This window comes from Alligator sinensis, unplaced genomic scaffold, assembly GCF_000455745.1.
Source record: "Alligator sinensis unplaced genomic scaffold, ASM45574v1 scaffold682_1, whole genome shotgun sequence".
Taxonomy (NCBI): Eukaryota; Metazoa; Chordata; order Crocodylia; family Alligatoridae; genus Alligator; species Alligator sinensis.
In genome coordinates, this window is record NW_005842011.1 from 1,322,946 (window position 1) to 1,338,127 (window position 15,182).

A 15,182-nucleotide genomic window follows, 5' to 3' on the forward strand; every position below is an offset into this window, starting at 1 on the left:
CCTACACATTCTCCTCAGATCTTGGCTGCATCTCCTGACCCCGGGCAACTCCCAGACCTGGCAGCCAACAGCCTGACATGTCAGCACTACTTTAAGGAAAAAAGCCAATACTGATGAGTACCCATGTTTACAGCTTTTTTTGTCTGGTTAAAGAACATTTCCTTTAAGGCTAAGCTATGCTACATGTGGGCAGTAGAAAAATGCTTTGCGGTAGGCTAGCGGGATCTTTGTAAATAAAAGCTTAAGAATAACAGAAAGCTGGGGGTTTACTGCAGAAACTGAGAAATTACTTAAAAATTGCAAGCTACAGAGTTTATTTAACGTCTGCAATTTTCCTTTGTGTTCAGCTTTAAGAAGTATAATTCTACCACAAATGTGACATTAAGGGAGAATGCCATCATAGAGTTCTATGCTTACTGTTGCTCAATGCATCCAATTTGCTCATTGCACAAATTAAAGCTTTTTCCTCAACAGCAGAACCACAGCTTGATCCTGCTCTGACACACAAGCTGGGTTCTTCCTCTTTTACACACCACTACCAATTAAGTCTTTCACACCAAATTATGACCACAGTTAGGACTTGTATAACTGTATATTACTGAATTCATGGGGTACATCTACACATGCAATTAATGCACATAAATAAGCTCCGGAGCTTACTGCCACCGTTTATTGCTCCCAGACACTGTCTTCACATGGGCCCAGGACTGCTGCATGTTGAGTGGCACCAGAGCAGCCCTGGCTGGCAAAGGGATTAGGGGGTCAGCCTGCCAGCCCAGGGCTTCTCCCCCTCGCTCAACATGCTGTAGAGGGGCTGAGGTACAAAGGTGCTTCAGTGCAGAGCTAATCAGCAGGCACCCCCGCACTGAAGCACCTTCATGCCCCAGCCAGCCAGGGCAGCATCTACACGTATGCTGCTGCAGAGTTTTTTTTACTCCGCAGCAGGATAGTACTTGCATTTACAAGTGCTATCCTGCTGTGGAGCTAATTAGTTTACTCCGGCCTAATAGGGACACATGTGTAGACATGCCATTGATGTTTACTGTGCAGCTAATTAGTCCACTGCACAGTAAACAGCTCATGTAGACATGCCACATTTATTTGTATAATGCATGCTCCCAAATCAGTCATAGCCCTTGTTTTGGGAAGGCAGAATTAAAAAAAAAAAGAGCATGGCAGAGCAAAGCAGGCAGAGTCCTACTTGCCACTGTAGGAGCTGCAAGCTCCAGCCATGCAGTGTGGACACAGTCCTCTCCTCAGCCTAACTCCCATTTACCAGGGAGAGGAGCAGCTGCTACTTGGAACAGCCAAAGTATTAACCCCCTCACAGCTGCAGCCTAATTGTTTGTAAACCAATACTGAACTCTGCCCATGCGAGGGTTAAACCTATAAGTGTCAGCCACATGCAGCAGCAGTAAGGGGAAGGAGGCTAAAAAAGGAATCCTATCCCAGCTCCATGTGGCCCAAACCTCCAGCTAATGAGGAAATATGTTTATTTAAGAACCTCCCCCCCAACTTCCAATTGCTAATTTTGGAGGGGAAATGTGTATGGTATGCAAATGAATGCAGAAGGTTCCAGTTCTTAGCCACCATCAAAATTAAAGTTCTTCCTAATGGTTAACCTAAACCTCCCCTGTTGCAGTTTTAATAAGTTCATCATTTCTTTTCCTGTCATCGGTGGACTCAGAAGAATTGACTGCCATCCTCTTTATAGCAATCCTTTTTTGCATTTGAAGACTTATAATATTTCCCCTTCAGTGGTGATTTCATAGAATCATAGAAAATGAGGGTTGTAAGGGACCTCAGGAGGTCATCTAGTCCAACTCCTTGCTCAAAGCAGGACCACCCCCAATGAGCTAATCCCAGCCAGGGCTTTGTCAAGCCAGGCCTTAAAAACCTCCAAGGATGGAAATTCTACCATTTCTCTAGTTAACCTGTTCCCAGATTAAATAAACCCAATTTTTTCAATGTTTCTTTACATCCTGTTTTCAAAAACCTCTAATCATTTTTATTCTCCTCTGGACTGTCACCCCAATTTTGTCCACATCTTTGGCACAATACTAATACAATATTAGGCATAGTACTCCAGGTGGAAGCAATTATGGCAGAACTCCCCTTCTATTGTTCCTGAGAGGTCTCTTGCCCTTCAGCTTTCTTCGTTTGGTCTGTTCCATGGCAGAACAGGAGGCAGGAGGAAGAGGGAGGAAAGGAAAATAAATACAAAAAAAGTTTTTGTTGGGTTGTTCAAGTTGAAGGACAAAGTTCATGGAATTTCAGATCTTCAGGTTCAAGGAAAGTGAGGAAAGAAGAATTGTCAATGCAGTCCCAACAGATAAAAGTTTAATGGATAACCATTCAAAAAAAAATAATAATAAAAAATAAATAAATAAAGCAGTTGATAGTACAACTGAAGAGATGCGTTTGCAGAAGAGGTATGTTAAAAATGAAGACCCTCATGAGGAAAGTCTGAACTGCCATCATTATTTGTTTAAGGAAGGATGCATCCCCAATGTCCCAGACTGGGGGGAAAAATAAGGATTCAGAAATTAATTTAACAGGTAATTTATCACATAAATCAGAAGAAGCCCTATGAGAAACAGATTAAATGAACAAACGCTGCAGGGACACCAACAAACTCACGTAGCTCTCAAACCTTAATATTTATTCTTAACTAAAGAGCTAACAGTCTGTTAAAAGTTTTGTCTACATGATATAGCACTCGGGGGAAGTTACTCCAAATTAACTTTTAAAGTGGATTAATTAAATTATATGAAGCCCTTGAGTGAATGCTTACTTAGAATTAAAATTGATCTCAATTTTGGTAAACTAAAGAAAACACATTTTAATTCTGAATAAGAGTATCCACACAGAGGGTCAATGTGTCCTAACTAATCCATTTTCACATTGAGGGAGCATGTACATGTGACGCCATTACCTTGTACACGTGACGAAAACGTCAGTGTGTGTGGGTGGCTTAATGGTGTCATGCTGTATACACACAAAAGTTTTTGGGGTTTTGAATGAGTTTGCATTATTGCAAACTAACCTGCATCCTGATATAGTTTAGTTTGCAATGTTGCAAACTGCAATGGTGCAGCTGTTAGCTTGCCCCCCAAGCGACAGAAGAGGTGGACAAAACAAACAAACAAAAAAAAGAAACAGGCCCCTCACCATTTCTGCCTTCAGCAGGCTCCTGCGCCAGCAGGACACCTGGGGCTGCCTGGGAATGGGCTCGCTTGCCCCTGGGGCAGTGCAGGAAGAGGGCAGTAGGGCAGCTGGGTTTGCCGGCAGCCAGAGAAGGCAACAGGGACAGTGCATGAGGCCGCCCAGACAGGCTGCTACCTGGCTAGGTGCTGCCCCAGCTTGGAGGTGCTCAAATCAACACTTCCCTGAGCACACCTGGGCTTCGAGCGCCCCATGCACCATCCCTGCCACCTTCTCTGGCTGCCAGCAAACCCAGCTGCCCTCCTGCCACCTTCCTGCGCTATCCCAGGGGCAAGCTAGGCTATTCCTGGGTGGCCCCAGGCGTCCAGCTGGCCCCAGGAGCCTGCTGAAGGCAGAAGCAGCAAGGGGCCAATCCCCTCCCCAGCAGAGCCTGTCCACCTCTCCCACACAAAGCCCAGGAGGGGAGGAGGAATGAGCTGCCAGCAGGCTGAGAGGCCCCCGAGCTGTGGGGGGCCCCGGTTCTTTCCTCTGTGGCAGCAGCACTTCTCACATAATCTCTTTTACTTTTCCACAAAAGACATCACCTTCAAAATAGACTCAGTCCTACAAATCTCTAAGATGTACTTGAATTTCCATGAAGTACAAATAACATTATTTTCCTGTGCATTTCCTTAATTCAGAAACTAAAAGGTTGGGGTTTTTTTTAACTTTGGTATTAAAATCCCTTGAAGGCAAAACAGGTTACTAATATATAAGTAAAGAATTAGACAGTTAATATTGCACTAAAAGAGCTCTTTTTAGTCTCAGAGGCATTGGTTGTTTGGCTGCAGCTGTCCTGTTTGAGGTAGTATAATAGACTGCCTAGAGAAGATGTGGATTCTTCATCACTGGAGGTGATCAAAAAAAGACTGGATAACCACATCAGGGACATTATAGGTGTAGCTATGGCTATGTTCTACTATGGATATTTCCCAGGCTTGTGGCCTTTGCTGGTTACCACATGCTGCTGGGAGGGAATTCCACCCCCTGTCTCCTTTCTGCTACATATCCCAGGGTTTTTTCTTTTATTTTGTTTTTAAGTCTTCCTCCAAGGAGTTGGGTGGTAGCTGCAGCCAAGGCTGGAGATTTTGACTGGGGTGTGCCAATGCTCCTCTGGGCCTTCAAGCCAAAGGTTGTTGGCTAAAGGGACTTGCCTCCACCCACACAGGATCAGACAGATTGCCATATCTGGGGTCAGGAAGGAATTTTATCCCATGGTCAGACTGCTATGGATTGTGGGGGGTTTTGCCTTCCTCTCTGACGAAGGGTGTAGACCTCTACCTGGGATCCCTTAACCATACTAAGCAAACAGGATGTTGGCTGCCGCGATCCCCCTGCTTTACCTGTGGCAGGTTAGGGTGTTATGTCTTATGTTATGTCAGGGTTGACCACAGTTTTACTAAGAAGTTAGATTATGGATTATAACAGATGGTTTGGATAGAGATAATCCTGTCAGGAAGGGAGTTGAACTAAATGACTTACAGAGGTGCCTTTCAGCCCTACTTGTCTATGATTCTATGACTGCTGTTGAGCGTTGGGCTGAAATTTTCAGAGATCCATCCAGAATAATTTCAATATTCTTTCTTGAGTAGTAACAGTTAGTATAGAGCCCATCATCAGGTATGTGCAGCTCAAATTATTTCCCATAGGCATTCCTTCGCACTTATCAATGCTGAATTTCATCTGCCATTTTGTTGTCCATTCAATTTTACAAAAGCCTTCTGCAGTTCTTCAGTCAGCTTTGGTGTGTTTTTCTTTCTTTTTTTCCTTTTTACCACTCTACATTCCATTCCACCCTGGCAAACTAATCCTTTCAGTCAAATACACTCAAATGTTGCTATATCATATATAGTATAAATAACCACTTTAAAATAAGCTTTGAAATGTTTCTGATAAAAACCAAATGCCAACATAACAAACTGACCCTAAAAGCAGGAAAGAGGTGGGGTCTCAAGCAAAGATATTTAACCCCACTTTAATCTAAATAACCCCAGGTTTGATCCCTTTCAAAAGCTAACAAGAAGCTGTATTCATTCATCACTTCTACTGCTACATAGATAGGGTAACCATACATCCCAGTTTAGTTGGAATAGTCCCAAATTTTGGAGGCCGGTTCTAGCCGGCTAGTGAGAGTTAAAGTTAGTCTCAGAAATGCAGGGGGCAGGGCACAGTTGGTAGGGAAGTAGATTGGCATGGAACACCACACAGGCACCACTACCCACCCGCCTGCCTGGCGTACCATGCCACCCCGCCCCCGCCTGCAGCAGCGCTGCTGACTTGGTGGAGGGGGGTGAGGGGCATTGTTCAAGATGTCCTGGATTTCCTTCTGGTCAGCATATGCATAGATCATGTTGTTCTCTCTCTGCATGCATCTACATGTGCATTTTACTGCATTGTTGACTAATTAGCTCTGCAGTAAAGTGTCAACGCCTACATGTGCACTGGTATTAGGGCACAGTAAATTAACTAACTTTGCAGTAGGATAGTGCTGTTGAGGACAGTACTATCCTATGGCAGAGTACTTAGGTGTGCTGAAATGCACACGTTGACAGTGACGCTGCCTGACACTGACACTCGGAGCCTGGGGCTGACCTCCTAGACCCCTTGCCAGCCTAGGGCTGTTCCGCCCTGACTCAAACTGCTGCAGTCCTGGGCACACATGCAGACACTGAACCCAGGAACAGCTGACTCTTGCGCAAACTGCACCAGAGTTTATCACATCACCTTAATGGCACATGTAGATGCATCCTGTATGTATCTTTCCAATTAGGGATGCAGCTTATCAATAGGTATAACTAGATCAGAGGGCAATATACATTTAAACATCAGAAGAACCATCGTATGCATAGCTAACAAACAGGGGAGAGGCAAAACTATTAAGTATCAATTACTTTACAAGGCCAAGAGCAATTATCACTTCCAGACACATGGCGGAAAGGGCTACTGATACTAGATGACAACCAATTATTGGGATGGGCACCCAAAATTTGGAGGATAACAGAGAAATATCAGCCTTATAATAGCAAGTACACTTCACAAAGGTGGGCAGTTACAGAAGGAAATTCCAGACTTCCCACGGAGGAAGGACTCTAGGAGTGCTGTTATACTTCACAGTTTGAACACTAACTCTAAGGAATGTTAGGCAGTATTAAAGTTGGTGTGTGCTGTGAGCAATCACACATTAAATGTTAATACCTTCTCCAATGTGCAGAGCTCTAGACTTGCAGCTAGAGGGCTGGCAGGCAGAGGCAAGGCTAGAAGCTGCCAGGTCCGCCCTGTGGCTGCCCAGCTTTCTACTTCGCCCCCTCCCTCTTCTCCCACAGCTCTCCCCTCACCCATAGGTTCCCCAACTCCCCGCTGGTCTCTGTCAATCCAGGGTAGTAGAAATCTGGATGATAGATAATCTGTGTGTGTGTGCAGGGGCAGATCCAGGGCAGGTGCAGCAGTGCAGTTGCATCCCCTTTTGATTCCTGGCCTACCAAAAGCTTAAAAATTTCACAGCCCTCCACAAAGGTTTTAACTCTAGTTAGAAGTTTTAACTCAGTGAACAGTAACTCAGGTGTGGAAATAACTTTCAGTGAAGCATTGGATGCTCTGTCAAATTGCTCAAAAAAGCTAGGTTTGTTTTATGAATCTGGAAGAGAGATGGACATTTAATTCTAATGACTACTAAACTAATGAAACAGCATCTTTTGATTATTTTTTCCTAGTCTGTTGTGTTTGTATACATAATAGGTAATATAGGAAATTAATGCACATTCCAATAAAGTTATATTTGTTTTTGCTTCAATCTTAAAACTGAATAATATTGCTGTGAGCCCCTAGCATATTAAATAAAGCTTCTAGTTTCTAACTGGAGAAAAATATATAGTCTGTTATATGTCACAATATACCACATTTTCTGCACCCTGTTTTCAAAATCCTAGATCCACCCATGTATGTGGTGGCAGGAAGGGTTACTTTCTGCCAGCTCCTGCCTGCTTTAGGCTGATCAGGTCCCTAATACAGGAGGAGCACATGGCACAGGCCTTCCCTTTCTGGCTTTGCCACATAAGGCAGTTTCATCACAGCTGCACAACCCTTCCTGGCCGCAGGACCTGGCTGAGAGGCACTCAGGTAAGCCGAGATAGAACCAACAGTGGTTCTCAGCCAGGAGTGCCACCACATTCGAAAGGGGAGGTGAGCAGCCCTGACCCTGAAAGGGTTGAAAAGCACTGCCTGAGGCTGTTCCTTGAGACAAGTAGTGGAATAGTGGAGAAAATCTTGGGACTCCATGAACTCCCTGACAGTTGGGTCTGTGACAGCTACCACTATAACTCAGATAAATCAACTTTGCCAAGAATGATTAAAAAAAAAAAGTATATTCTGCATGACAACGATGAACCAATTATTTGTTTGAAAAACAGTCTTAAAGTTTTGCCACAATATATAAACAGGGCTTACCAATATTAAAAAAAAGAAAAGAAAAATAAAGTACATGCATTTTCTGTAGAAGTCAATATCAATATCAAGAGATAAAAAACTGAATCCTTAACCTAGGCAATGTTAAAGAATATCCCCAACTTAAATTCAAACTTAAATTTCAAACTAAATTGGCTGAAAGCATTTTATTTATTGTTGTTAAGCATCACTATCTAACAATACAAATTATAAAAGAGGAAAAGTAGTATTTTATTGGTTTGTTTTTGCTACTACTTTGACAAACCTAGCATATACTCACTGTAAAACAGTCATTTCTCCCAGTTTGGCTATTTCACACAGTAAAAAAGGGGGAACTTTTACAGAAACATTAAACTAACTATAGTAACCAGTATAACCTTGTAACCTGGAACCATAGCCCTTGAAAACTGCATCCTGTCATGTACCATGCAAGATACACCATGCACAGTTTGCACCATGCAAAGAAAGGATGCTGTCCATCTGGGCAAGTTTTATCAAAATGATTGTTTGCTTCCTGCAACATATTCCTATTAATTTTTGTAACACTGGATAGATAGATCTGTATGTATACTTACAAGGGTCAGTTCCCAGTATTTATCATTTGTAATTAAAATTAAATGTTAACAAAACTAAATGGTATGAAAAACTATTTTTGATTGCTGACTGGACAAACGTAATGACAACTATAATTTAATTGCTCAAAGTGAATTAGAGAGAGGGAAGACAATGCTAAATGCACACAGTTCTCTATGAAAGTGGTCTACAAAATCTATAAAAATGAGGAATTGGGGAAAACAGACTATGGAGTTATCAGAAATAATCTGTAAAAACTGTACGTAAAGTACATAAATACATTATATACTACTAGCTTCCAGCCCTGTAAGTAAAACAGTGTAAAAAAAATGTCACCCACCTTTCAACGTGGAGCGGCTAGTTGGTCTCCCTACATTATTTTTCTGATGCTTTGTAGACATACGTTTCATCTGTCGGGGTGTACTAGGAGGAGAGGTTCCATAAAAAGTGTCTGTGTTTGGTTCATCTGATAATTCCTCAGGTTCAGATTCAGATCTCTTGCAAGCAACATCTTCCGACTTGCACTCTTGCCTGAAGAAAAAAGGCCAGAATGTAGAATTAAAAAAACAAAACAAAACCCTACACGTTACATTCAAGCCCAGATAATGTCAAATGCATTGAACCGACAAATGCTGGTGATATTAAATGGAAATGACAGTAACAGGAGTTTTACACCAAGGAGCACTTTTTCATGTTCTAATGCTTTTATAAAGGGCAACGCGAAGGCTAGAATTTATACCGTACTTTTGTATATTTTTGTCAGTTTACATAATGTCCGAGCATGACATTTATTTAATATCAAACATAAGAAACAAAGTAAAATCCATAATAATTATGCAAGTTGAAAAATTATACACTAATCCACTGAAGAGAAGAGAGGCTACATCACTGCACAAAAAGCTGGGAAGACTTAAGCCCCTGTAAGCCCTCTTACATGCACCTCTCATAGAACCGTACCAGCACTGCATCTCTCATTATTATTTTTAATTTTGTTGTCTTTTTTCAAGGCTTTCCCAAGCCTGCTGTAAATGCCATGCTATGCACTAAGAACTCATGCACCCAATGAAGTTTAGCTACCAAACAGACTGCTTCACAAGCCAAACACAGCCTGACAACACCTTACATTCCCAGGAGCTGAGGAAGTTGAGGAGCCTCTCACACAAGTATAAACGTTTCCTATTATATTTTTATGTGTATTTTAACAAAGCAAATTACTTTGAGACATTAAGTAATAAATACACCCAGCAAAGGTTACCATATTTTCTCACATATACCAAAAACTTTCCCCCTGAAAAAATCAGTCCACCAAAACTGGGATGCATGTATTAAGCTAGGAAGCTAATTTTCTGCCTTGGAGAGAAGCACCCTGCTTTGATTCCTGCCCCATAGTGTAGCAGATATAGTATTACCCTTCAGGCAGCAAGGAAGTTGACTTACTTAACAGATCATTGTTCTTCACTCTACAGTGGTTAACCATTGTCTCTCCTGTTGAATGGTCTTGATGTTCCACTAATCAAGCTAACCTTTCTTGTGCAATGTCATAGGTTGTAAGATTGGAAGGGACCTTGGGAATATCATCGGGTCCAGCCCCCTGCACCAGGCAGGAAAGACAACTGGAGTCAGGGGACCCCAGCAAGGTGAATTTACTGTCTGCTGGCTGCTCCTGGTTTCTATTTCACAGCCCTGGAAAATCTTTAGCTTTTTTCAAAATCATAGATCCACACATGGAGACCAGTTTACAGCAGCAGCTAGGGCAGTGGTGGTCAAACTGCGGCTCGCAAGCCTCATGAAACTTGACAGCACGGTACTCTCTCCAGAGACAAAGCCCTGCCCACTTCTCCCCTCCAGGACTGCTGGCTCAGGTGCTGGGCTGCCGGGGCTGGGTCTGCAGCCGCGCCGCTTACCCCAGGGAATGCTTCCCACGGTGAAAGCCAGAGCAGCTTGGCCCTGTGGCAGCAGGAGCCCAATCCTGCAGCCAGCGCTAAGCTCTTGAACATTAAACTGGAGAAGTGGTCAGAGATCTGTGGCTCTTGACCTTCAGTGCAGGACTGGACGTGGCTCCCAGGGTGAGTAACTCTGCCCAAACTCTGAGCTAGGGTTTTAAGCTTTAGTTAAGCACGAAAGGGAGGGTGAGTCAGCTGAAGATTACATTCCTTCTCTGTTCCATGCAGCCATAACTCTGGGAAAATCTTTTTTCTTCTTCATTCTATCTGTCAAAAGTAAGCTGTGTATAATATTCCAAGGTGAGGGTATGCAAGAAAATGCAGTAGTTAAGTTCTTGACATTAACCAGATTGTGACTGTCCAAGGGGCCCTAACAGACTTTTTGCATTGTGATATATGCAAGTCAGCCATTGATTATGAAAGCTGAGATAACAGGTGGAATATAATATAAAAAGAACTGATATTACCCAGGTTTGGCTCTGCTTCAGGTGTACATTCCATAAGTAGGCTTTTCGATGTCACACCCTCACCAGTGTGAGCTTTCTGTACTTTCCTGCAACTCCCATATAACATGTAAATAATTCTTTTCAAACACAAATTTGCCTTCATCTCCCAACCTCCGCCACCAGCCTTTCCTGCCATCTTAAATGCAGACTTTGAACATGCAGCACTTATCATGATAGGTCAACAAAAATCTTAAACAGAAATAACCGACGCTACACTATTTTAGAGTACATTAAACAATACATTTAAGAAAAAATTGTGACAAACCCAAAATTGAATAATATAGCAGATACTAAGTAGGGCTGAAAAACATCCACTACTGACCAAAAAAAAGTTAAAATTGGCCAGGGGCAGTGTACAACCATTCCCTGCACTCCATACTTTGCCCGAATCCATCAGAGAAGTCCTCTCTATGAGAGAGTAACATATCAGAGTGCAGGGTGATTTAAATAAAGTGTCTTAACTCATTTTCTTTTATTTCCTGCTTGTAACAGGAGATTATTTTCCTTGTCACTGGCAGGTTTTTAAAGACTACCTTTATTGTTAAGGTTAGGTACTTTATCTTAGTTCAGTTTTAAGTACTGGTGTGCACTCATGTGCATACACACCTCCCGCAACCCCCCATAATAAGACCAAATCCCAATCCTGAGTCCAGCTGTTCCCAGTCACAGGATAAGGGCAGTTCAACCCCTGAGGCTTCAGAGAAACAGGTGCCACCTGCAGCATGCTGTGATCAGTGCCCTGGGCCCAGCTGGTCCTAGTGGGGCACTCAGGACAGCCAATCCACTAAGGCCACAGGCAACAGGCCCCACCTGCAGTAACCTGTCCAGGAAAAGACTTAGGTACTTGCACCTGACATTCTTGTGCTTTCTTGCTTTACTTCTCAAAACTCTTGGCTCATCCTGACTCTTGGCTCTGGCTCCTTTTCCAGTTCTGACTTTTAGTATTCTCCAACACTGGCTCTGAACCTTGGCATATGCTGGCACCAGATCCCGTGCTGTACTATCTTGACTTGGCTGTGGCTCCTGATTCTGGTTCAAATTTCTGACTCAGCCTGACCTTGGCACCAGCTTCTGTTTCACTCCAACTCTGGCTTCAGACTCCCAGTGCCATGGGAACCTTGCCCATGGACTTCACCTACATATCACCCTCCCTAAATGCCTATACCACGTTCTGTCTGTCTGTCTGACACAAACATACCGAAGTTCCTCCTTAGGAATAGTCTCTTCTGTACGACCCTGTGCCAACATGAATGTGCTTAGCTTTGCCTACTGATTTAAATAGGTTCTGATACTATAAACAGAAATGTCCTCTGGCTAGAGAATATCCAGAACAGTGCGATCACAATCCCAATCAGAGCCTTTGGATTCTATTATAATATAAACATTATTTGTAAAGAACATGTAGGACCACTGGTTACTGCCGTCTCACACTCTCCTTTACAAAAGACTTTTGAATTTCCTTAGCCTGTGCCCAAAAATATAACTAGGGGGTCTACCTAAATTTTTGCAGGTTAATCATGGTGTAGTGCTCTAATTCTGTGGTCATTTCACGATGGCCCCGCCCCTCGGCACTGAACAGCAGAGAGGCTAGGGCAAGGGAGTAGGAATAAGGGGGCAGCAGTGATCTTGTCTGCTGCCCTTCACACTGCCCCACCAGGCAGTGTGGACTACTGGCGCTCACAGGGGAACCAGCATTTCATTTTAATTAAGATTTTTTGTTGCTGATTTTCCGGACTATTCCAGATTTCATGGTGTCCACGAAAACTGCAAATTACGTACATCCCTAACTATAACACATCATCAAACAACTACTTATTCACTGACTGAGGCAGAGCCCCGTAGAAAAATATCACGGGAGTCCATGTAATCAAGGACTGTATTATCGTGCACATGAACAAGGGAGGTAAAGTAAGATTATGCATGGAACCCTGATTCTGATATTTTCTAACTTTTGACTCCTTCATCTTTGAGTGCTTTGCGAAATAACTTTGCCACATGCCTAAAATTACCCTAGATCCAGAGTCAGCAATGCTTTAGGAGCACTGGGCTGAAATTATCCATGCTAGTCCGAGGTGGGCTGGCCCTGCTCTACTCCACCCCACAGCCTGGGCAAAGCCCCCTGCCACCAAAATGCCACTGAAGCCCCTGCTATACAGGCTCCATTAGACAGATTGAGTCTCTGGGCCACCAGCTGCCAACCCCTGCCCTAGATCGTTGGGTATTTTATCCTTTCCCCCTTGGCCATATTTTGCCTGCAGTATAAGCAATTAAAGATACCGGTCATAGCTGTTAATGCAAACATAAAACAACAAAATGGAATCCCTATATAACTGGGGCAGACTTTGGACACTGCTGTATTATTACTATTAATAATAGTAATCCTACTATACAAAACAAACAAAAGGCAGTACATTTCAGTATTGAAGGATAAATATGGTTGAAACAGGCTTGAAAAGAAATGTGAGGAGTCCTGATACTAAACAGCACAGCTGGAAAACAGGCAATTAAAAATTAAAGACAATGAATCAATATTTTCACACAAACAGATTCTCCAAGCTAAAATAAAACAATCAAGTTAAAGACAAAAGGCAGTCAAGATAGCTATTTAAAAAAAAGAAAAGATGCTATCTCGTGGCAATATTTGAATATACCTATAACAAGCAATTAAGAATCCAATTTTCAATGACTTCTGTTCAGGTTTTTGACACATGTACGTGCCACCACAGATAGATGCAAGTGTCCATAATTTGCTCCATAAAGGTTTTTCATTAAAGCTGTAGCCTCAGGTCTATATTTTTCAATATTTTGTTCTGGTCTACAAGCAGTGTTGTACACTTCAAAGAAGATCCACTACCAGTAATGGCATTTGAATGTTCTGTCTCTTCCAGTTCAGTTCATCATGCAATCTAAAGTCCCAATTATCTTATCAATTTAAATACATAAATACATTTCAACTTCATTTATAACAAGGATTTAAAGAATAACAATCATTACATGATTTTAAAGTGCTCATCCTGGCTTTCCATCTACAATAATTTGGATACAATGAAATTACTCACTGTTACTGAACTGCTGCATCGGAACTAAATAATATAATCAAGCAATGTATGTTTGTCTGCTTCAGCCACACAACAAGTCCATAAAATCATGTATACTCCATTACACACTGCGATTACTAACTGAGGTTTCACTTTAATATTAACAGTAAATCTGAAGAGCAACTGGCTGTTTGGTATAGTCTACTTGAGATCATATGCAAAAATTCAGTTTGTTACAGGACCTGACAACAGAGTCAAGAAAACAAGAAACTTTATAAAAATGAAAAATCAGTAACATATCAATACAATGGGATTGCTTGAATGAATAAACATAATTCAAGTGCATAAGCAATTTAAGGACCAGGTACCAAATGCCCCCTACTTGAACAGGAGAGCGAAACCAGACACACAAACAATCATTAACTTAGGACAGGAAAATAATTTTACACAGTAAGATAGTTATAATCATCTCTTTCACTGTTTGTAAATAGATTCTTATACATTGCGAGGGGAATATATAGAGATTTTTTTTTTTTACTCCAAAAATTAAACTGATTTGAGTAGATGCTAATTTCCAGACAGTGACCTATATGGTAAAGAGAAGGCTAAGAACATAATATGCTAATTCACTGTGCAGTAACTGGAGCCACGATTTATAATTCTTAAATCACACCAAAAGTGGGGGAAAACCACATGAATTAAAATGGGTTAATATTAACCCTTTTATGTCTAATAAACCATATTATTATTAAGCAGTTCTCCTCACACGTTCTCTTTGGAAAAGCCAAAAGAATGATTTGAGTTAAATAAAGTAATAGTAAGTAATAGTATGCACTATTACTTTACTACTAAAATAAAACTGCGAAGATTAATATAGTTTCCCTTTATTGCTTCTCCTTGGACTTCTTTGGAAGCAACATTAAAATTAAGGACAAATAGTTGGAAAAATGCACAGCTGATTTTTAAAACCAATGTCTAACCGTGATATAAAATGAAGCATGAATCTGTAGCCCATGATAGGGAAAGTTCTATTAACACTTTTTAATATCCTTTTAGCAACAGAAAATCTACAATAGTTAACTACTGACACTTTATTGGCATTTTATTTTGCTCTCCTCTTGTCAATGTCTGCCAAACAAGTGGCTTTCAGAAATATATACATACATGTTAAAATAAAATATGCATCCATCCAGACAACTGCAATGCAAACATTTTTTGTAAAATGCAATAGAAGTAAGATAAACAAAGATGTCTCAAGAAAAGAAGTCTAGAGCTGAAAATTTATGAATTATCTAGAGATATACCTTCATATCAGTTGACTCAAATTAACATCATTTAACTTGAGCTGATAAAAAATTCTAATCTAAACCTCATTGATACTAGAAATGTGAAAGGTTAAATGCTTAATTGTTTAACTGATAATCCCAGGGATAACCAGTTAGCTTTCTGGGTACTGTTTAGTTGGAGGGGGGGGGGGG

At 41.6% G+C, this 15,182-nt stretch overlaps 1 protein-coding gene across 4 annotated transcripts in view; it reads right to left on the reverse strand.

Annotated features, from left to right (window-relative positions):
* The window catches only part of MAP3K4 (mitogen-activated protein kinase kinase kinase 4), a 189,340-nt gene that overhangs the window by 89,242 nt on the left and 84,916 nt on the right, over positions 1-15,182 (reverse strand). For all 4 annotated transcript variants that reach the window (XM_025201999.1, XM_025202000.1, XM_025202001.1 and 1 more), the window contains one exon: positions 8,558-8,748. In XM_025201999.1, coding sequence (XP_025057784.1) covers positions 8,558-8,748 — 191 coding nt within the window. The remainder of the gene's footprint in view (positions 1-8,557; positions 8,749-15,182) is intronic.